The sequence below is a fragment of the Phycodurus eques genome, chromosome 19, assembly GCF_024500275.1.
Source record: "Phycodurus eques isolate BA_2022a chromosome 19, UOR_Pequ_1.1, whole genome shotgun sequence".
Classification (NCBI taxonomy): Eukaryota; Metazoa; Chordata; class Actinopteri; order Syngnathiformes; family Syngnathidae; genus Phycodurus; species Phycodurus eques.
The window spans coordinates 5,121,663-5,144,742 of record NC_084543.1 but is presented as its reverse complement, the minus strand read 5'-3'; the positions used below and the strand labels follow the sequence as shown (position 1 = coordinate 5,144,742).

Sequence of the window (23,080 nt, the reverse complement as noted above, 5' to 3'; positions counted from 1 at the left end):
TAAGATGCAAATATATAATTGGGGTAGCGTTGCAAAACACATTTTTTTTCCGCACACGTAAACAAGTTAGAATTTGGAGAGGACAGGATGGCCTGTTGTTAGCCACCATTGTGTCTCGTCACTGGGATTTTCTTTGCAGTTTACGTAAAAGAAATCTCTGTAATCATACATTTCACACTGGGGGTATTTTACAGCATTCAAATACAGTTAAAAACAGGCAACATATGTATCGAGTTGTTGGTTGCATGTCTAAGAATGTTACAATTGTTCATGAGAATTAGTTTTTTAATTCATGCCATTTCCCAGGTTACTTGCACCACACAGCAGTAAAAGGACAGGGAGAACGGCAGGAACACACACGTATGCAGTTGTATTTTGCTCTTGCTAAAAGCCCCCTCCTCATACATTTCTTTACACTGATCTTAAATTGTTCATTGTTGCAGGTTTTCCAACATGCTCCCCATTACCTTTCATCCTGGCTTGCGGCTAACGGTGCTGTTGCTGCTTCAAGGTCAGCTGAAAGCTTTTTTTTTTTTTAATTTTTTTTTTTTTTTTGTATGACTGTTTGCATTCCGTTTCACTCCCTCAAATACAAATACTAGTTTTAATGATAAGCTTTTGGAATGCTTTATGTCAACACTGAGCCGTTAGCCATCACAAATCCTATTTTCCAACAGACACTTTGCAAATGTGCGCAAGGGCCACATTTGATTTTTAAAAGGGTCAGCTGGTCCATGTCATTCATAGATCAAGTAAAAATAGGAAAATAGTTAAAATGTGTCTCTAAAGTAATTTATTGTAATGTGATTCATTGTCATTTTATTCATGAAATAAAAAGTTAAATTGTTCATTAAAAAAATTGATATTTCTATGCACAATCAGTCAACATATTGAATGAGATAAAATAAATAATTAAAACTGATTCAATATGTTTTAGCTAACCTATTTAAGGAAAAAAAATAAATAAAAAGGAATGCACCAAATATAAATGGACTATTATGTAAAGGCTCGGTGGGCTCGATTGAAAAAGGGAGCAGGCTCAGTTTCGTGTCTGACATTCTAGGATTAGCAGGCATTCATATTAAAGTGGTAATTTTTGCCTTAAGGCACTTAACGTTTTATGATATTGTTGTTTTGGAGCAAGATGGTCCCTGTGGTTGTGAGAAAGCAGCTAGGCGCAGGACAACTTGCAATGATGTTGGAATAAGGCTAGATGAAATTGGGGTCAGGATTGGGGAGGTTTTGACAGATGAGTGGAAATTGTTATTATTAGGGCCCCCAACCAGTAATTTATATATTGTATTTCTTTAGTGACTTTGGCCTTTTAATTCCTTAAATATCAGGCATCAATGTATTTGGGGGGAAGCTTTTGTTTGAAAACAATGTTGTGGAACTGGACAGAGTGAAATAACACGTACAATTCTATTTAGAATGGTGTAAAAAATATAAACCATTCTTCAACAGGTTTGACTGAACATGTCCATAATTTTAATTTAGGTCTATCCTGATTTTTCTTTTTCTTTTTAGTTTTATTTATGCAATCTGACTGACCTCTGTGTTCTCTCCTAGTCCAGCATGGTAACTCTGTGCAGGACATCCAAACCAGCCGTGACAACATCCTGAAGATCAATTCTGCAGGGGAGAGTGAGTCAAGACATTAATTTAAATGCATTGGCGTTAAACAATCAAGATTTGCAAAACTCTTATGTTTCATCTGTGCTTCTCAACCTGAGTACAACACCGGCGGTTGTGATTCTTTGGGGCTAGTGCAGACATGTTTCGCTCCGGAACGGTTTTCCACCGAGCTGAAAATTGCCCTTTGTGTAATTGTATCTTTCCCCTGGAAGTGATGCAGTGCTCTGCAGCCATGGACATCCTCTTCCTCATGGATGGCTCCTACAGTGTGGGGAAGGGCAGCTTTGAGCGGTCCAAACATTTCGCAATAAAGGTCTGTCAAGCCCTCGACATCGGACCAGATAAGGTGTGAACCCCCTCCTCCCTCCCTATTATACACCACCTTTGATTGGGCAGCATTCATTCTTAGTACACCGCTGCCCCATTCAGGTGCGTGTAGGATTCATCCAGTTTGGTTCTGTCCCTCGGTTGGAATTCGCTTTGGATTCATACACCACCAAGCAAGAGCTGAAGATACGGTTGAAGAAGATTTCCTTCAGGTGCGTGTTGGCCTCAGTTCGTTTTGTAATCTTGCACACATTTATCCACTTGTTAAAAAGACTACCTTTATAAGACAATTTCAGATAATGGCAGCACGGCCAACCAGCGGTAAGCACATCTGACTCCCAGTTCTCAGGTTCAGATCTCAGCTCCGGCCTTCTGCCCATGCTCGTGTAGATTTTCCAAAAACATGCATGTGATGTTTGTTAAAGACTAAACTGATTTCCCGTGACCCTAATGAGGTTAAGACGTGGGGGGGAAAGCATTTCTCTCATAATATTGCAGCATTTTGTACAATTTTATGCTTCCAATTGTGTAGGTGGACATATTTTATATTATTTTTGACCGTGCAAATGAAGTGTAATGGTGTGAGAAAATTGGTTTCTCACAAGGGTGTGCTTGTATTCCCACTGACATACATGTCCTTTTCAACAAGTATAATTGTGTGAAAATGCGTGTTACGGGCCATTGGGTGAGGAAAATCTCACCAAGCTCACAAGCCCACATACCGAGTTCAAAAGCTCAAACAGGAAGTCAGCCAACAAGAATTAGCATGAGTTTATTTTGGCTGTCAATCATCGCAGACTCCCTTGCATGACACATTTACAGAGGCGGCAGCACCCAGACGGGCCTGGCTTTGAAGTACGCGCTTTGGAAAGGTTTCACGGATGGGCGCAACTCCTCAGCCGTGGCCTGCATTGCCATCCTCGTGTCAGACGGGATGTCGCAGGGCAACGCTATACAGGTGGCGGCCCAGCTCAAAGAGGAAGGCGTCGTCTTGTTCGCTGTCGGCTTGCGCTATCCGAGGTATGCTTGCTGGCCAAAATGGTTTACGTGAGGAATGATTCATTAAAGTTTCCTTTATTTCGTCCAGATGGGAGGAGCTTCATGCTTTGGCTAGTGAGCCAGTAGGGAGCCACATTTTCTTTGCTGAGCATTTTTACGACGCTGTCAACGGCTTATGCACGACGCTCACCGCCAACTCATTTTGCAATGCCACTCCTGCAGGTACAGTGAACCCCATTGGCATTCCTGAATTCAAAACTCCTTCATATTTCCTCCTGTCCTCTTCCCAAAGGCTGCCAGGTCGAGGCGTTCCCCTGTGAGAGAAAGACACTGGAGACGGCGAAGGAGCTGCAGGGGAATTTCATGTGCTGGAAATGCTCCAAGGGTTATTTTCCACACACATCTCTCTGTCCATACTACAGGCAAGTAAACATGGGCACACAGCACTGAAGAGCAGTTGTCACATTTTGATCTTTTCAATGAGTTTGTGTGTGGCAGGTACAAGAAGGCCTACAAGAGGCACGCGAGCATCTGCCAACGGACCATCTGTCCTGGTAGAGTTTTTCTTTCTGTTTTTTTTTGCTCACCTTCTCTTAATGTTTTTAATTTGTCTTCATTTTGTTTATCTTTTCGCTACGTCTTCCTCCAGATCCATGCGACTCACAGCCATGTCTGAACGGAGGGACGTGTGTCTCGGCAGGTCCAGAGGACTACACTTGTGTCTGTCCGCCAGGCTATGGAGGAGACCCTCACTGCGGTCTGTACATTGAGATATGGTCAAAGTTTTGAAGCACATTCACAAAATCAATTATTTAATCTTTAGCTTGACACCCGAATCTTACTGATTAATTACTGAAGACATTAGCAGGAAAAATCCATGCTTTCAACTTTGTATGAATGCTTGCATCAATCAATTTCCTGGAACGCTTTTCCTCATCAAGGTTGTGTGTGAGTTGGAGCCTCTCCCAGCTGACTTTGAGCGAGAGTTGAGTTACACCCTGAACTGTTTGCCAGCCAATCACATGGCACATATAGACACAGACATTTTTCCAATTTATCAGTTGCAAAAGCAGAGATTTATCCAGATGGCAACTTTTGACCACAGGTACAGTATATGCTTCCAATCCTCAAATATTTTGCCGAGGTCATGCCACATGACAAAATAGACTTTCTCTAAATTCTCCTTTGGTATGAAATAATTTGAATCTATACAAGAGCCCTATGATTGACTGGCAACCAGTCCAGTGTGTACCCTGCCTCTCCTGTGCTATAGAAAATGAATGGACGTAAAGGAACAAAATGTAAACAAATGAATAAAAAAACACCAACATACAAATTCACTAAATAATGTATATCAGAAGGTTTTGACATCTTGGGTTTAGTTCCCCTTTAACATTTAGTACGTACTGTTCGGGTCAAGTTTGATTTGTCAGAAATAAAAATAATTACTTCTCCTCAAGTAACTCAACATACACAAAAAGGAAGATATTTTAAAATGTACTTTCTTCTGTACACAGGCGTGAGATCTGCAATGTAGCACAATAAAAATAAAGTATTAATTTATTCTATCAAGAGATAAAAAAAGGGGTCGTAACCTTATGAAGCTTGATGTTTATGTTGACACGTTGTCTCTTATCAGCTCCAGCTTTATCGTTGGACTGTTCAATGGACCTGCTTTTCCTGTTGGAGGGCTCAGCCACGCTCACCTTGGAAGGCTTCCTGCGCCTTAAATCCTTTCTGAAGCGCTTCCTGCAGACCGTGATGGGCTCCAACACGCCCAGCAAAGTTGGCTTGGCCGTGTTTGGCGGGGAGGCTCAGATTGCGGGGAAATTCAAAGGCGACCTCAAGGGTCTGCTTAAGGCCCTGGATGCCCTGACACCTGTTGGCGGCCGGACCGAAACGGGCAAAGCGCTGCGATACGTCACACGTAATGGCTTTGTGAGCGCGCCGGTGTTCGCCGACGTCAGTGACGACCTGCCCCGCGCGGTGGTGCTGCTCACTGGCACGCCCTCCGCGGACCCGGTAGTGGAGCCATCTAAGTACACACGGGACCAGGAGATCTTCCTCATCGCGGTTGGACCGGACAGATTGAAAGGACAACTGGATAACATCACAGGAAACCCTCAAAGGACCCTCACCTACACCTCTCCTGACTGGCTTGCTGCCAAAATCCCTGAACTCAAGGCCAAGATCTGCAGCGTGGATACACAAGGTGGCGCTCTGTTTATTCATGTGTGTGTATGTTACCAACTCAAAAAAATACTTTTCATGATTTCTATGAGATAATTGTGGTGAGTTAGGGCACGGCCAGCAAATGGAAATGTGCGTTACTGGCACCTACAGCAGTGGTATAGTATTTTTAGAATACTTTTCTTTTGAGTTCTTGACAGTGAAAACAAACATGGCCTCCTCTTCTTCAGTTGTTCAGCCCTGCTTTGCTGCCACATACACGACTGAAGTGGAACATTATCACCGACATAATTTTTTGATTCATTGGCTGTGTTTGAGATCACTCGAATGCATCTTGAAAAGACTGATGGTCGCTCTAAAAGCAATATATCCTTTGGGAAACTGGATGTTAGGTCTTACTGTTAATTACGCTGCATTTCTTTTCCCAATAGACCTCAGTTATCTCTTAAATATCTGCGATATAGCAGGGCCATGAACGATTATATTGCAGGACGCTGTAATAATTTTTCTATATTTCCATCCCTAAGGATGCCTGGATCAAGCAGTGGACCTGGTGTTCGCCCTCGATGCCTCTGGTGGCGTCAGCCGCGGCAATTTCGCCACCCTTCGCGACTTTGTGCGCAGCCTCACCGTCCAGTTCGACATCAACCGCGACCTGGCCCAGGTGGCACTGGTGACCTACGGTCACAAAGCCACCACCGTCTTCAACCTGAATGCCCACGAGACGGACTCCGCCATCCTCAAGGCGGCGGCTCAGGCCAGCTATGTCGGCGGGGTGGCGTCGACGGGCGCCGCCTTGCTCCACATTCACACCGACGTCCTCACCGTGGCCAAGGGAGCGCGTCCCGGCATCAACAAGGCGGTGGTACTGGTGACTGACAGCTCAGGTGATGCTTTGGTTCCTGCTCGGAAGTTACGTGAGGACGGAGTGTTGCTGTTTGTCATCGGCATCGGAGACGTGCAGAGGGAAAGCCTGCTGCGGATTGCCGGCTCGGAGGAGCATATGATCTTGGTGCCGTTTTACGAGGACCTTAAGTACTTTGAGGATGTGGTGGTGCAGACGCTGTGTTCAGGTGAGAAGACTTGGAAAATGCAGGGTCTATCAAGTCTCTGTAAAATTGAACACATTTATTACAAAAGCAAGTGAATATACATCTGTGAAAATTAATACAAAATGAGTATGTATTGAGGTTGTTTGGAAAAAAATAGAAGCTAGAGGACTTACTTGTATTTTATTGATTCATTCATTCCAACTTGCATTTCAAGCTTCAATTAAAACATTTAATTCCAAATGTGGTAAGGGGGAGCGCTCCCCCTCTGGCCGTAGGGATGCAATATATTAAAGGAAGAAAATAAATGGATGGGGAGAGGTGTTATCTCCAGCCCAAGCTACAGTTATTTTCTAATATGAAGCATATTCTTACAAGGGTTTGTGTGTTTGTAGGAAGCACCAGATTTTTATCGAGAGGAGATCTTCGCAGACCTGTTGGTCTGAGGAAGAACAACAAAAGGCAGAAGAAGAGTCACCAGGAGTTCCTTTACCACGACAAACAGCACCGCAGGAGACAGGCAGCCTGACGTACACGCACATGCACACACTCACTCAAAACACAAACAATTTCACTCACGATGGACTCTTCATTCACCGCCAAGGACATTTATAAAATCAACAATTAAATTTTCCATGATGCAATAGGCACTACGCATGTGTTTTTAAATGTGTAATCATTTTAATTCCAATCCTTCCAAGACCAAAGTAAGTTTGCCTCAAAAGGTCAAGTTATGTTTTATGTTTACATGATACTTTTATATGATTTTTATCACCTCTGGGATGCGTTCAATATACCTGACAGCTACATTGCTACTGTATTTATAGTGTAAAATTGTGTCTTTGAAACGCAGTGAGATTGTTTTGTACTTTTTCCCCCTGCTTTATATCACATCATCGGAGGACAAGCACTGGGTATAAGATACATAAGTTCAAAACAGCTTTATTCTATTTGTAGAGCTTTGTTTTGTATTGATCTCATTAGATTGTATAGCTAATATAGTGAATGTGTGTTTCTGTAAATTCCATGATTGTTTACAGGAACATTTTCTAGTAAAGTGAACTAAATGTGAGGTTTGCAGCCACTGTGTTTATCTTGCGTCAGTATTGCTCTGTATTTTCTTTTCGGAAAATTTGAATAATTTCAAATGATTACATCAGAAAAATGTGATCAGTATATTTGATGAAACAATCACTCAGCCAACATTCTTGTCAGTACGTATTTATTTGAGTAAAAAGTGCATTTTTAGCGAGCAATACAGACCCAAAAAAGGCTGAATGAATGGCGTGCATATATTTACAACTTGGCTACCAGCATAAATGTCGAACCAAGCTACAATCTCCAGGATGACTCGTTGCCAATTTAAGACAGTCAGTGGTTTCAAACTTTAGACGCTTTTCAGTGTTCAATAACAATTAGTTGAGAGGCCAGAATGCTACCACATTTAAATCCCTCCCTTTGGAGCACAACAAGTCTTTAAAAGTATCCAGTGGTTTCAGAGCGGACGCTCTTGTGCGGAGGATGATGATTTAATGAGGATTTATTTGATTGTCTGGTCAAACAAACTAGCAGTTGCCAATTTAAATTTCAAGTTTCCACCAAGCAGTACAGTTTGCTTCAGCCCAAATAATCCCAAGTTTTAGAAGGGAAGTAAGAGAGATAATCGTTTAAAAAAACACTTTTTTAGGACACTTCTGCTAGGGTACCTTATTGATCGGTCAACAGAGAATGGTCACTTCTGTGCAACAATGGGAATGGGAAGAACACACATGAGATCGGGTACCGAAACGTACCATGACAAACATAAACCGGACTTTACCACTTGGTGGAAACAGTTAAGGGAGGGCCACGCAGGCCCAGACAGGTTTACCCAGAAGACCGTGGACTCTCTTCTTTAGGTGGTGGACTTCCTTTCCCACTCCTGTAATGACAGAGGATTTAATTGATTACAATTTGGAGTTCACCCAAGATTTTCTGCAAGTATATGCATCAAAGGTCAAACACAATTTGGCATTCCAACCATCATTGAATGCATTATGAGCATCTAAAGGATTAACTCCACTAGTATGTTTGGCTTTTTCTTTGACTTTTTTGAGCTGGACCATCTGTCCTTTATATATATATATATATATATATGTATATATATATATATATATACATATATATATATATATGTATATATATATATATATATAAAAAGTGTCTCTTTTACAGTCAATACAGTGGTCCCGCAACTTAAGAGTGACCAGACTTATCAGTTTTTCAAGATACGAGCCAATCTTTTGTCTTGAGTTGCAAGCAAAAATGTGCCAGGAATGTTGGGAGTTACTTCACAAAAGCAGCATTTTGGCAGACAGCTGCAGCTGTCGTGAAAGCGCTATATAAATAAAGTTGAGTTGAAATATTGAACAATTCTTCAAAAAAGAGGTGAAGTGCTTCAAGCTGTTAATTGCCACTTCCATTAGAAGTTTAAAACAAAAGACTAAAAGAGAACTGCACGTTGCGTATATAACCAAAATGAAATTTGTTTCGGTCTGCTAGCTTACTGCTAACACACTATGCAAAACGCCGTAGACGGGCTAATAATACTAGCATCGACGTTGTAGTAATTATAAACCTTTAAACAGATTATATTTGAAGCGGTAGTAGCACATACAAACAGCGTACAACAATACTCACAGGCATATATTCTTTATCCTCTGTGAAGAACGACTAATATTGCTTTTTAGTTGCGACTGTCTTCTGCGTTTCATAAATCGACATGTTTGCATTATACTGCCCCCTGGTGGGCAAGGCACACACATCTGAAGGAGCTGTGCATTGCTCATTGAATTATCATGATTTGCACTGTTTAATGCTTTATATTCTATCCATCCATCTTCTGTACCACTTTATCCTCACAAGGGTCGCGGGCATGCTGGAACCTTTCCCAGCCATCTTCGGGCGAGAGGCGGGGTACACCCTGAAATGGTCGCCAGCCAATCACAGGGGCTTTATATTCTATTTGATTGTTATTACTGTGTTTTAAAAAAGTACTATACTGTAGAGTGCTATTATTATTACCAAAACATCATGTTAAAAAATTGATTAATGGCATTTCCATTCATTTTAATGGGGAAATATGACTTGAGCTAATGTTATTTTAGTTACGTGTGTGTTCCACTGTACAGTACTTTAACTTTTTTTCACAAAACCTTATGTTGTGTAAGCAGGTCTCACTTTGGCTTTCTGCAGCACTTTGCCTTTGGTGGCCATGATTGACGTGGGTCTGTTCTTTAGTGCAGAAGCTGAATTGACAGGAGATGCTGGGTCTAAACTGGTAGGACTGCTGGATGCATGGCAGGAAGATGATGAGGATGGCGATGATGCAATTTGGGACGCAGGCGGAGTCACTGTTTTTGTCTGAGGGTGAGCAAAATGAATATGTTAATCCACATGTTCATACTGAGGGCTTCTTCAGCTTCATGGCGGCTGACCGTTGATATGTCTTGGAGGTTGCTGTCCAGTGTGGTCCCCAGCGTGAAGGGCCCAGCCTCCACCTTCTTCAGGCTTTCCTTCACCTCCACCAGCTGCAGCTCCACCTCCACACGCCGCTGCTCCGCTTCCCGACTGGCCTCCTCCATCTGCTTCAGCCGAGCTTCCAATGAGGCCTGCTGCTTGGCATCTGAAACAAACAAACAGCAGACCCCTCAGTCATGCAGTCTGAGTCGCTTTATTGTCCTCGAAGATGGGTTCTCAAAGTTTTTGGGTTAAGAGACCCCTTAAAGGGGAGACTATTTATTTATTTACAACCTTTTTTCAAATTTTTTTATTTATTATTTTAACATTGACTTTTTCTCAAAAATACCGAATGTTTTTTTTTTTTTTTAATTCATATGTCATTTTGTGGTACACATGGTAGTTATGTTTAATTGGCGTTACAATTACCATATGAGGGTGATAATTTTAGAAGCCCTGCTCTTAGAAATTGTAAATTTCACCTTGACAGGTGCTCAGCTCCTCTTTGGTTTCCCTCCGTTCCTTTTTCAGGCTGGCCAGGCTGCTCCTGACCTCCTCGCGCTCTTTCTCCAGACGCTCACGCTCGTCGCTGTAGCGCAACAAATCGGCCTCCGTGCGTTTTTTGCCCAGCTTCCCCTCAACGGCACCGGGACAGCCTGGAAATCAACATCCGATCCAAAGGTCAGACTATATCGCCAGGTATACAAAATACAATGCTTTATCTGCAAAGGCTCTATTTACAATGTTTTCATCTAAAAATGTTAACATACATGAAATTAAAATTGAAATTAATTGTCATTAATTCAGAAGTTTAACAGCTGATGTTGTCTTTAGTTTTTGGACTTATTTTAGCAGTACGTTTGTAAAGGAAGACTTTTTTTTTATATCAGGGACTCCTAAAGTTTTGGCCAGTGAATGGAGATTCCTGTTGTAGAAAAAGCAGCCCACCCCTTAAGGGAGCCATACACATTAGCTTTTTTTTCTGGATGCCTGAAAAGTGTGGGCGGTGTGTTACTCCCGTTTGGTACCGCTCACCTGTGCTAAACGCTTTAGGTCGGAGCGGTTGAGGACTGAGAGGAAAGCCGGTGGTTGTTTGAAGAGTCAAAGCTTTAGGGACCCCTGAGGAACTGAAGGTCCTCTTAGGGAGCTCCTGGCTTAGGGGGAGGGTTTTGGAGTTAGGTGGAGTTTGCGGCTGAGGTTTAGTGGTGGGAGTCTGGGAGTGTTTTTCCTCTGCTTTGGCGGAACTGGAGTCATTTAAAGTAGATGCTGCTTCAGGTTCTGGCAGGTTATTTTCACTGACCTGGAATGGAGGCACCAAAGTTTCTTTAGGTACTTAAAATTTCAAAATGAACAAAACCCTCTTCCAGGAATGAGGTTACCTCTTTATTTGGACTCGAAGGGTCGTTCTGTTCCTCTAAGGGTTCGGGGGATTCTCCTGATGTTTCTTGTGCAGGGGATTCCTTCCCGCCAACTACTGTATGCAAGAAAGACCGCACAGGTACCAGGTCAAGGTATACTCTGTTTTCAGGGTCCTCATCAGTAGCCACCAGGTCTTTTGGGTCATGTGCAGACATTTCATGATGTTCTTCAATGTCGTTTTCTTCACTCTGTGGTAGACTGCCAGCGACAATATCCTGAAAAAAAAAACCCAGGCAGGAAGCAGTACAGTGAAACTGAAAGTGGAACATTTGAGCTGAATCCATGGTATATTAGTTGGGGTAACAAGTCTTTGTAATGGGTAAAATTCTTGAGGACTTACAGTGTGACACCCATTCATACCTCTGGGTCAGCTATAGATGCTACATCGTCGTACAGCTCGTCTGGGTTCTGGGGCGTGGAGGGCAGGGCGTCGATGTAGGTGTTTGGCTCGGAGTAGCGCCTCTGCATCAAGCTGGAGCCACACATAAACATTTGAAAGCCTAGCACAGTGATTCTCAAACCTTTTGGCTCCAGGGACCCCTTCCAGTTTTTTCATTAGGTCTTACTATAATGATGTCTTTGCTGCATTGACGATGCTGCTGATTCTCTCGGCATTGACGTAGTCGTAGGTCAGCTCCTCTGGGTCAGTCTTAGTCCCCGTCTGGGACAGCAAGAGGCCCAGCCAGTGGCCCATGACCGCGGACGTCTTGGCCTAGAGACAGAAAAGGGACCATTAAGAAGCCATACATTCTCTGCATCAGTTTTATCTTGGCTACTCATAGTATTGTTTTCGACTTGGTCTGGACTCCTTAAAGTCTTGGTATGTTCTGGACTACCCAATGTCTTGATTGTGGCGTTTTTTTTTGGACTCCTCAGTGTCTTGGTCTTGACTTTGTCTGGACTCTTAAAAGTCTTGGTCTGGACTCCTCATAGTTTTGGTCTTGACTTGGTCTGGACTCCTCAAAGTCTTAACTTGATTTGAGCTCAAAGTCTTGACTTGTTTTGGACTCCATGTCTTGACTTGGTCTCTGTATCTTATTTAAGTCGCATTACGTAAATTTGGCGTGAATTCATCTATCAAGTTGATGCAACTCCAAGTTGGAGTTTCCATTAGTATAGTTCATCAGGTATTTTTTTCGTTCCCCAAAATGTGTCTTTAGGTATGGTCCACCAAGCAAACCTGAGGAAATTTTTCAAACGGTTTCTTCCATGTCCGTTTGGTCCAATGGGATTCATGGTGAATGCTGTGAGAAAGAATGTCTTAAAAAGGCTCCAGATGAGACATTAAATACCGTTATTGACACTTAAATATGCAGCAGGGAGAAACTGGAGGGCTTTTTCCGTTACCAAATCCCAGGACACCCCCCCCCCCCCCCCTCCCTCCCCCCCTCCACCCAGATGCACACGCACACACACACATACAACACATGGACCACCCTTGCTCCAGTGAGGACAGTGTTTACTTCATGTAACCGTGCACCCGGTGATTTACAAAAATGCTGACACGTGTCTTTTTTTCCCTTTCTTTTCACTCCAGACCTATTTCTTCGTCCTAGATGTGTTGTTCTCAGAACAAGCGAGCCCACCTCTCATACGACGTAAGTGCTCATCTGGGTCAAATATACATTCACACCTACGTCAGCTTGTATATCGCCAGCATGCGACCCAACCCAGCCCAGCCCACCAACCCGTCACTTCGACTTGGTGTTAGTGACACGTTAATGAAAACTGTCAGAGGACTCGGGTGTTGTGTGTCAAAACATTAACTGAGTAATGCTTGTTTAGTGGGATTTCATAAAGTTACGCGGTATAATTAGGAGAAATCGCACATGTTTTTGAGTTACTTGAAAAATCTTTGTTTTTATATTACTAAATGAATGAATTTCTTGAAGAATGTGATGGATGCCAGCATAGAGATACTACACAGAACAGGCTTATGCAAGGAAATTGTTTTGGAACAGGTGCTCAAGTCAAAAAAGTGCACCCATTGCCAAAATTATTAATATACAATTAAGAAAAAAAAACTGTAGTATAAATATAACTTATGTGTTTATTTCTGATGACACAGACAGTAGTTTATTTAAAAAAAAAAAAATTGTTCAATTAAGAAAAAAAAATAACAGCAAAAAGGCCACTTTTTTCATCCAGGGCAAAAGGGCAGGTGCTTGAGCACCACTTGGGGTCTATGTGTGTGCCGTGCACTTGCCTGACACAGAAAATATTGTGTAAAATCATTGTCAACACAGCTTTAATTTGAGCTAAGTTTTCTGGGTGTAATTTCCTACTAACCACTGAGGTCCTGTTCTTCTTTTATGCATAAATGTGGTTTATGGGTGCGAAATACCTCCAGGGTTGCCAGCTGCGTGCCGCTCATGTCGATTCGGAAGGAGTAGAGGTGTTCCGGGCTGGGGTCAGACGAAATCTGGCAGCCCTCGAGCTTCACAGCAGGTTGGCTCATTTTGTTCTTGTTCTTGTCGTGGTAGAACCACAACTGACCGTTCTTGATGAGACACCAGCACGTTCGCCACTGGCTATTCACCAACACGTTGAGGTAGCCTGACGAAGGACGTGAACAAATTAGTCATTCATTCATCTTCCGTTCCGCTTATCCTCATTAGGCTGGCGGGCGTGCTGGAGCCTATCCCAGCTATCTCCGGGCGAGAGGCGGGGTACACCCTGAAATGGTCGCCAGCCAATCGCAGGGCACATAGAAACAAACAACCATTCGCACTCACAGTCATGCCTACGGGCAATTTAGAGTCTCCAATTAATGCATGTTTTTGGGATGTGGGAGGAAACCGGAGTGCCTGGAGAAAACCCACGCAGGCACGGGGAGAACATGCAAACTCCACACAGGCGGGGATGGGGATTGAACCCGGGTCCTCAGAACTATGAGGCTGACACTCCAACCAGTCGCCCACCGTGCCGCCCAAATTAGTCCATTTAAATCAAATTAAATAATTGGTTATTTGTTTTACTGTAAATTATGCAATAAAAACGGCATTAAAACAAAATATTTTACATAAAGATGTTATTTAATCAAATTAAACAATTTAATAATAAAAAATATGAGTAAAATGAAAAAAATGACATAAACAGTACGTTTAACAATAAGATCGTTGAATCTCACCCGAAGTCTCGACGCATTTCTCAGCGCTTTCCAACAACGATGCTTTTTTCTTTCCGATGTTCATCAGGTTGCTGAACTTTAAAGCTGCGCTGTATTTTTTCTTCACTGGGAAAATCAAGAACAAAAAAAAATTGACTGGGATGCTAAACAGCCGCACATGACTGTGTGGAAAATCACCATCTTTCTCGAGAGTTTCAGCATGACTGTCAGTGCTGCTGCCACTTTCCGAAGCCACTGAGTGTCGCTCGCCTACCTCCCCCTGTCAAAGACAACCGCATTTAAGAGTTATGTGTGTAATAAATCTTACCAAGTTCATATTTTATTTTTACCTTAGTGCAAATGAGCCTGGGAGAGTCGGAGACAGAATGCTGCAAGTCGCCGTTCTCGGTCGGCTTGGGACTGATCTCCTGGATTACCTAATGAGCAAAATCAATGATGTTACACACATTAACACAATTTTTAAATTGGAAAACAGACAAGTCAATCTAGTTTTAGTTTTGGTTTTATCCACACTCTCAAAAAATCAGGAAAAATGAAATAGTGAAAAGCAGTTAGACACTCTTTAGCGTGTTTATACCTTGAGCCGACTGTGTAAAAACCTAAGATATTGTCATCATCATCTCCTATTCATTCTAAATTTGGTGATGATGCTTATAACCAAATCCATCATTCTCAATTTAGGCATGATAATAGTTCATTCACCTTTGTACAAGCCAAACATTACCTTGAGCCACTGCTCCGTCTGCTCCTTGCTCTGCAGCCCCAGCACGATGGCCTCCCCTCCCACGGGAACGATCTTCAGCTTGTGCTCCTTCCTCTTCAGCTGCTTCTCCTTGTAGGTAACGCTGCAGCCCAGCAGACTCACATCCAACAGGGGCGTTTGCTCCTTGGAGCTCTTGTAGCACTGAAAGCAGTAAAGAAGGCACTTATGGTGACAGTGTACACGTTTTTTTAATTTTTTTTTTTTTTTTTGCACGAAGTTTATCTGTATTGTTAACTGTGAGTTTCTTATCCCCAAGGGGGAGCAGTGTGCCACAACATCTGTTTTCTTTCTCATACAATATGTAGTTAATACAGAAGAGGAATTAAAAAATATATTTGGCAAATTTTATTTTTCTAGTATTGACATACTAAGATTATAGTGCTTTTTTGGGGGGGGGGGGGGGGATTCTGTTTCTCATTTAAACAAACAGTCGGGAAGACATATTTTCATTGGCTGAGCGGGCAGCTGCACTGGAGCCCTTTGAATTCTGCCTCGCAACAAGCGGCCAATCAAACTTGTCCAGAAATTAGAAGCCAATAGAATCTCTTGTTCTGCGTTGCTGTGTCTGTAAGAATGCTGAAATGCATTTGAAGTTGTGAAGTATATTATCCTAGGACACAGTTGTGATTGAGCCCAATGAACTCTGCCCAGCAACAAGTATGTAACAGGTATGTTGTGTCTGCTAGTTAGCTCACTAAAATGTGAAACAATTCCCAAGGTTATGGGGCAGTTATGACTGAGCCCTATAAATTCTGGCCTAGCAATGAGCAGCAAATCAAACTTGTCCAGAAAAAAAGTGATTTTGTTGCTGCGTCTGCTGGAGTGTAGCTAAAAAAAAACCAAACAAAAAAAAAACACTTCTGTTCAAGGGTGCAAAAACAAAAGTAAAGAACAAAATATTGTGACTGTCTTTAATTTTTACCAGTAGACGGTGCTCTCTGATGACACACAGCTGCTTGGCCCACTGACCCAGCCACTTCTTCCTCCACAAGAATGCACAGATGCGAGCGTCCTTCATCAGCTCGATGGATGCCTCGGTCGACGGCCACTGGTGCTGCGCCGACAGCGACTTCCCCCGGGTCACCACTTCCTCCTCGTCATAGGACTCGTACGAGCTGCTGACCGCCTCGCCGTCGTCTGGGAGGTAAGAGTGACACCGGAATAAATAACATGGTGACGAGAAAAGGGAAGTTGCAAAGACAGACAGGTAGCTACCGCGGGTGATAACAGCATAGACAACACTGTCAGAGCTCGCCACTCGCAGCCAACGCCTTAAGAGGAGGCTTTGCAGGTCTGTACGAGAGCCACAGGCAGCAGAAGAGAAGAAAAAGAAGGAAAATAGTGGTAGATAGTTGAACTTCCAGTGAGAATACACATGCATTGACCACATCATTAGCTACACCTGCAAAATCAAAAGGTCCCCTTGGTTGGGACATTTGGCTCAAATTTTGATCACACATTAGGATAATCTTTTTGCTACAACTTTTGTTTTGGACTCCATTAGATTGTGCAGGTATCCGTGATCGTGAAGAAAGTAAAGAATTTCCATAAGTCAACAGAGGGAAGAAAAGTATCACACAGTATTATCACCGAAGGCCAGGTCTTACTTACCATTGACGGTTTCTTCATAAGGCTGAGCCTCCTCGTAGTAACTCTCTGAGATGTCCGAGCAGGTCGGCGCCTGGATGACGGGCAGGGGAAAAGGTTCCCGAGTCACGGCGCCCTAATGGATTGGAAGAAAAAGATTAACGTAGCTCCTCCAAATAAGGCCACAAAAATATTAGAAACATCTCTGCAAACTACAAAGCACTATGTAGCCCTTAGTGGGAAAAGTCTGGACATTCCTGCGTTGAATAAATCCGCTCAAAGCTAATAACTAGAGGGAGCTGATTATCCTTCTCTCTAAAATGTGTTTTATATTTAAATCAGAGTACAGATTAAAATACTTCATAGCGCTTATTGTGGTGTTTTGGGAGTGTTGTTTGTTATGCAAGCATAAAGAAATCATCACACAGTGACCAATATTAATGTTTGATCCAGCTGTATTGCACATGCAGCTTTACTGGAATCAAACAGAATTCTGGATTCATTTGTGTGTAGTGTCAGAAAACAGCAAAGTTTATCGTAACTACTCTTTACTCTTTTGGATTTACAATGACTAATGCTTGGCGCATGTATTCATGTACAATTTGATCAAGTCAAACATGATGAACTGAATAGATCAATGAATTAAGCTCATGAATCGGTTTAAAAAGTACAGTCGACTATAAATGCACGCGGATGACGTTGGCCAATTGTTTGACAAATTTTGATGATTCTTTTAGGTACCACTAGAGGGAGCCAGCGTCCCACTTGTACTCGTACCACACAGAAAAACTGGTTAAGCGTAGGAGAATAGGTTAAACGCACATTGTATATCCCACAAGTGTGAAATTTGTGCCCTTGACAACCACTTGATGATTTTTTTGCATTACCGCAAGCTCTGTATCATCTTTTGTATTTTTATATTGAGGCTATGTCAAAAAATGTCATAATCAAAAGTGTAGGAGATAATTTATTTCTGACCCATGGGGAGTGCTCAAGTCCTGCACCAAAGACAGAAAATGTGTCAAAACAACTCAATTAATGAGAATAATATCCATAGTATCCCATTGGTGGGATACAATGACATTACTGAGAACGTGCCAGAAGATGAAAGAATAGTGCTTTCATGTGGGATTACTCCGATCTTTCCACCAAAAGGTATTTCAACTATTCCGCCGAGCACTGAAACAAATCAGGTCACTTCAGTCCGACTGTAGCAAAGTGAACTCCGCAGAACCCGGTGAGTTGAATTAAGAAACATTTTCTTCCCGCCGCTGATAAAACGACTGATCTTCAAACTTCCACTTTCACAGGATCCCTCCCAAGGCACATACATTTCCCCCAGCAAGATCACAGAAATGTGAGACGGAGCAGTTGAGCAGAGGGGGTGCCAAAATCAGACAAAGAAAGCTCTGGGGGAGGTGAGTGGAAAAGTAGGGAAGGCTTTAGAAAGTTGATGATCCAAAGGGATTTTATATGCTAAATAAAGGTTTCCCCATTGAAATTAATTGGAATTCAATTAATTCGTTCCATATGCAACATTGCTACAGTGCCGTTGTCTTGCATCCTCCGTAAATGAGGAAATCGCCTCCAAACGGACAAACAAAAGTACGGATTCCCACGATTCTTTCAGTTTTGTTCTAGAAATGTATTTTCTATTTGCAGTTTGAATTGCAATCGACGTATTCTCTGCTGTGCCATAATTCAATACGGTGCAATCCATTATCCCCCCGCTGCCCGAAAATAAAAACTAATAAAATCCTGTTGTCTTGTCCTAGAAATCAGGAAGTAGCCTCATCTATAAAAAGGAAAACAAATACGGCCATATTTGTTTTCTTTTTTTAAAGCACAATTTTCTTTTTTGTGCCATTTCAGTCATGATTGGAGCGTTGCATGGAGCCCATGATCAAAAATAGTACATCTTAAATAATCTTCCATGATTCAGAAACTTGCCTGCTAACATAAGATTGTAAAAACTAACGACCAAATATGACATTTAGATTTGTTTCCTTTTCTAAGCACGTTGTTCTCTTTATTTTTTCAAAATAAAATAAGAGACTTAAACGTGGTATATTTAAACACCAAAATGTTCAACCAAAACCTCATAAAGTAATTTCCTCTATCTTGACATATAATTAGAAACTCTGTGGCCAGGCTAATGGAATTTAGCATAGATGTTACTGATATCATAAACCTTCAAACAACTGCTACTTTATTACACACGGAGCAGCAACACATAGAAGCAGAGCAGTTACTGCTGCCCGACATGTTGGAGTACAACGTGGTACTCTAAATTCAGAATTGCCTGTATACTCCATCCATCCATTTTCTGTGCCGCTTCTCCTCACTAGGGTCGCAGGCGTGCTGGAGCCTATCCCAGCTGTCATCGGGCAGGAGGCGGGGTACACCCTGAACTGGTTGCCAGCCAATCGCAGGGCACATAGAAACAAACAACCATTCGCACTCACAGTCATGCCTACGGGCAATTTAGTCTCCAATTAATGCATGTTTTTGGGATGTGGGAGGAAACCGGAGTGCCCGGAGACTGTAAAAAAAAAAATAAGAAAATCTGCGTAGTTCAACCTTGCAGGAGGTCTGCCCTATATTTTATTGCCAAAACAATCTGTTGACTCAGCATTTATACGCTGTTTTGCTGTAGCTTCAAATTGGAGCTTTTAACATGGGAGTATGTGACCTAACAGGAACTTGAGAAATCTGATGGGTTTGTTTCTACTGTAAATCATAGAGGAGCTGAAGCATCTGCTATTAATTAAAACAAAGCATTCCAGACCAGCTGCAGCCTCCTGTCACGCCCACCTTATCACAATATTCCAAGGAGAAATAAAGTAAGTCGGCTAACGCAGACATTGACACTGCGTACATGCAGACCACACAGCAGAAAATCTTTGTGGATTTTATACTTGAAGAAGCTTCACTTTCACTGCAGCCCTCTCCTTTCCCTTCACACATCCTCAGTGACTGGATCCGGCAAAACTAACAAAAGAAAGCAACGGGGGTGGCAGGGGAGTAATTGGGGTGTGGTGGAGGGGCTGGGGGAAAAAAAACGAACAGGCAGAGGAACATGGAAAATCCCTGGATCCCATGCCAAGAGTCTGCTGCGGCAAAAACAGTACAATTCTTGGGAGCGTGTTGTGGAAGAAGTCTTTTTTGTAACAGTCACTTTTGTTATCAAATTGAGGGAAATTAAATATTCTCACTGATGGGACACAGGTTTGCTAAAATGAGACCAAAATATATAAAAGGTCAATGTCTGTAAAATTTAGTTGTGGTACCTTTTTATATCACATGCTAACCGCTATTCCACATGCTGAATTTTACGTATAAAGTACAAAATGACCTGTCTTATAACAACTTTTCAACTTGCTTCCAAATTTGAGACTAAACATTTGAAATCAATACGTGCATAGAAGCACACAACTCAATTGTGCGGTCAGATACTGTTACCGTGAACCTTTGGCTAAAACACCAATGCCAGCCAATTAAATTAGATTTTTGTTGCTGGCTAGTTGCCAGCAGCTCACTGTGGACGTCAGCTTTCATTTCCCAAGCTTGTTCCTTCCAAAGCGGCACAGCTGCTATCTATAGAACAACTCTATTTTCAGACCGTGCAGGGGGAACGCAATGGAACTTGTTTGTTTACCAGTCACATGAAGTGGATAAATGGGTAAATCTCAACTGGAGTGACACATTTTCCATTGGAACAAAGACCCTTGTTTGAAAGATCATGGATGTGCCCGAGGGCCCGGGATCCGTTCAAGAGAAGAATGCGGCCCTCGATCTGGTGAAAAGAGAGGCCGCCCGGGTGAAGGTGAAGGTGGAAGAGAGCTGGTTCATTGTAGAGAGGGCCTTCCTAGCGAGGCACAGCAACTACTTCCGAGCCCTCTTTCAGTCTGGCATGCTAGAAAGTAGGCAGGAGGAGCTCCATCTTAAAGGAGGCGTGCATGCAAGAGGTTTTCTCGTCGCACTTGCCGTCTGTAAGGGAGAGACTCCGACCCTCTGCGACCCGGATGAGCTGGTAGACGCCGTGGAGTGCGCTGCTTTCCTCCAGGTGCCGCGTTTGACACGGCATCTTTGTGATATCATCGATTCGGACAACTGCCTCTTGCTTTACCATGCCGCCTACATCTTTGGGGTGGAGAAACTCTTTCACAACGCCGGCCTTTTCCTTTGCGATACCTTCGAAGACCTGAGGGAAATGGCGGAGGCAACACTCCCTGAGGATCTGTTGCAGTATTCCCAGTCGTTATCCCCTGCGTCTTACATCGCAATCGGTACCCATTCTCCTTCATTGGAGCTGCTCCACGATTCCTACCGGGTTGTGTGCTACCTCGATGAGGGAGAAGGACAATGGAAGAATCTCACACAACTCCCGACTCTCTGCAGTACTTCCATGTGTGGCGTGGCAGTACTGGACAACCGCCTGTACATCGTAGGGGGAGTTTATGGTTATGGAAAAGACACTGTAGACGGTGGCTTCTGCTTTGACCCTGAATCAGGGAATTGGACTGCGCTTACAGGACCCCAGAGACCCAGATACGACTTCACCTTGCTGGGGAACGAGGGCCGACTCTACGCCATCGGAGGCGAGTTCCAGAAAAGGTACATCTCTACATCAGAGTGTTATGACCCTGTGAAGGGAGAGTGGACTTTTATACAGCAAGCACCGAGACCGGTAGCGTCGGCTGCTTGTGCCGTTGCGAGGCGTCGGATGTTTGTTTGCTTCTGGAAGCCCCCCGATACCACGGACATCTACGAGTACGTAGTGCCTGATGACAAATGGAAACTTGCCACCACCATGATCAGACCTCAGAGTTACGGCCACTGCATGGTAGCCCACAGGGACAATTTGTACGTCATGCGCAATGGGCCCTGCGATGACTTTCTACGCTGTCTCATGGACTGCTACAATATAACCACAGCCCAGTGGACAGCAATGCCAGGACACTACATCAACAGCAAGGGGGCGCTGTTCACCGCCATGATAAGGGGCGACTCTGCACTAACAGTGAAACACATGTTAACGCTCGAGTACGCCATCAGCACGGGTGAATGGAAGCCTCGAAGGCAGATGAAGGGTTTTCCAAAGAGTGGATCACTGTGGACATGTTTACTCAGGCTTCCCAAGACGGGACCGGTAATACCCCAGGTGGATCCACAGGGGAAGGAAAAGGAAATGCCTTTGACAGGCAGAACGGAGCGATCGGTAGATGATATGCTCAAGGTCTAACATTTTTGGAGGAACTGGATTGTGAGTTTTTGAATCATTGGCAAACGCTATCTGTTTCATCTGTCAGTGTTGCCAACTTAGCGATTTAGCAACTTTTCCGACTTCTCTAGCGAACATCTTTTTTAAAAAGCAACTAGCGAGTTCAATAGAGACACAAACAACTTGAGGGGAATCATTTCATTGTTTTCTTTTGAGAAAAGAGCCCGGTAGAAGAGCTTTTAATTGGCTCAAACTTAAAGTAGGGAGGTGTAAATCTTTTGGTATGTTTTATTGGTGCGCCATTAAACACATCGCTGGCGTCGGGCGGAATCCTCGTAATTTCAAAACTTTCAGTTTGTTGAGCCGTTAATATTGCATTGTGAAAGATAAGCCATTTTAAACACTAAAGATGTTTGTAAAAATAACAGACACACATGCGGACTGACTGGTAGTATCAATTTGTGGAAAAAAATGTCAATTGACCAAACATGGACATAGGAGGTTGTGGCCCAATGCCAGCAATCTGCAGTCGGTAAGCACTTTTTAAAAACCCTATTTTCAGAAATACCTACATTTTCGCATTTTCACGAGTGCGCGTCAAATTCAGGAGCTGGTAATGTTCCACCCTTGAGTAATGAAGCTGTTTCTGTGGAGGGCGATACATTTCATGAAGCCTCAAGCTAGCGACATTGAGATTTGTGGAAAAAGTGTTCACCCTGTACAGCCTTTAGGAATTCCAATGTTCTCAGTTTAGCAAAAGAAGGGATTGGTTTTGGGGATCCTTTCATCCATTCCAGTCCCTAAACGTTTTTGTTTTACAGTACGTCAAACTATTTGACATGGGGGAGGAGTCACTTACTGTTCTGGGGGGTGGCAGATTTGGAAGGCTCTTCTGTGGGACGGGGGCATGTTTGGACGCTTTTCCATTGACCAGGATATCTGCTCTGTCATCTAGAATGTAAAAGTAGCATGTAAGTGAACAGCAATATGAGTTTGCGTCCAATTTTAAAATAAACACACGGCAAATAAATAAATAAATAACTGGTCCATGATGTGAGTTCTCATTTTAGGATGACCAGATGGTCCCACAGCAGAGGGTGGAAACGCGGATTCAAGTCCGATGGAACCTGATTGGATCGGGGCGGTTTCCGATTTGACTTTTGGGCATTTTGTGTTTCTTGTCCTAGTTCTTAAGATGTGACCGCATAGAGTGGATCGACTTCCTGTTCTGTGTCATGGTTTATTTACCTCCTTAACAT

The 23,080-nt window shown here is 43.0% G+C and overlaps 3 protein-coding genes across 4 annotated transcripts in view; 2 read left to right on the top strand and 1 right to left on the bottom strand.

Moving 5' to 3' along the window:
* The first annotated feature begins 415 nt into the window (after window positions 1–415).
* On the top strand, window positions 416–7,262 carry vwa2 (von Willebrand factor A domain containing 2). Its single transcript, XM_061705850.1, has 12 exons — window positions 416–511; window positions 1,570–1,644; window positions 1,848–1,981; window positions 2,065–2,174; window positions 2,785–2,982; window positions 3,050–3,183; window positions 3,254–3,383; window positions 3,460–3,515; window positions 3,611–3,718; window positions 4,601–5,173; window positions 5,679–6,224; window positions 6,596–7,262. Exons 1-12 carry the CDS (start codon window positions 454–456, stop codon window positions 6,727–6,729), a joined length of 2,256 nt encoding a protein of 751 aa, XP_061561834.1. The 5' UTR covers window positions 416–453; the 3' UTR covers window positions 6,730–7,262.
* afap1l2 (actin filament associated protein 1-like 2) overlaps window positions 6,670–23,080 on the bottom strand; it is a 32,272-nt gene continuing 15,861 nt past the window's right edge. For both annotated transcript variants that reach the window (XM_061705848.1, XM_061705849.1), the window contains 16 exons: window positions 22,681–22,772; window positions 16,622–16,733; window positions 15,933–16,147; window positions 14,972–15,151; window positions 14,577–14,663; window positions 14,425–14,506; window positions 14,248–14,352; window positions 13,462–13,673; window positions 11,684–11,829; window positions 11,478–11,589; window positions 11,078–11,332; window positions 10,734–10,998; window positions 10,181–10,354; window positions 9,677–9,864; window positions 9,420–9,602; window positions 6,670–8,121 (listed from right to left, as the gene is read on the bottom strand). In XM_061705848.1, coding sequence (XP_061561832.1) covers window positions 8,095–8,121; window positions 9,420–9,602; window positions 9,677–9,864; window positions 10,181–10,354; window positions 10,734–10,998; window positions 11,078–11,332; window positions 11,478–11,589; window positions 11,684–11,829; window positions 13,462–13,673; window positions 14,248–14,352; window positions 14,425–14,506; window positions 14,577–14,663; window positions 14,972–15,151; window positions 15,933–16,147; window positions 16,622–16,733; window positions 22,681–22,772 — 2,435 coding nt within the window. In that variant the 3' untranslated portion in view covers window positions 6,670–8,094. The remainder of the gene's footprint in view (window positions 8,122–9,419; window positions 9,603–9,676; window positions 9,865–10,180; window positions 10,355–10,733; window positions 10,999–11,077; window positions 11,333–11,477; window positions 11,590–11,683; window positions 11,830–13,461; window positions 13,674–14,247; window positions 14,353–14,424; window positions 14,507–14,576; window positions 14,664–14,971; window positions 15,152–15,932; window positions 16,148–16,621; window positions 16,734–22,680; window positions 22,773–23,080) is intronic.
* On the top strand, window positions 20,340–22,098 carry LOC133417850 (kelch repeat and BTB domain-containing protein 13). Its single transcript, XM_061706013.1, has one exon. It carries the CDS (start codon window positions 20,340–20,342, stop codon window positions 21,840–21,842), a length of 1,503 nt encoding a protein of 500 aa, XP_061561997.1. The 3' UTR covers window positions 21,843–22,098.

What these genes read in the sequence shown, in the direction of transcription:
- vwa2 (XM_061705850.1), top strand. Translation starts at nt 454, where the DNA reads ATGCTCCCCATTACCTTTCATCCTGGCTTGCGGCTAACGGTGCTGTTG. An exon ending in GATCAATTCTGCAGGGGAGA is followed by an intron (nt 1,645 to 1,847) that starts GTGAGTCAAGAC and finishes TTCCCCTGGAAG; the next exon opens with TGATGCAGTGCTCTGCAGCC. An exon ending in CCAACGGACCATCTGTCCTG is followed by an intron (nt 3,516 to 3,610) that starts GTAGAGTTTTTC and finishes GTCTTCCTCCAG; the next exon opens with ATCCATGCGACTCACAGCCA.
- LOC133417850 (XM_061706013.1), top strand. Translation starts at nt 20,340, where the DNA reads ATGGATGTGCCCGAGGGCCCGGGATCCGTTCAAGAGAAGAATGCGGCC.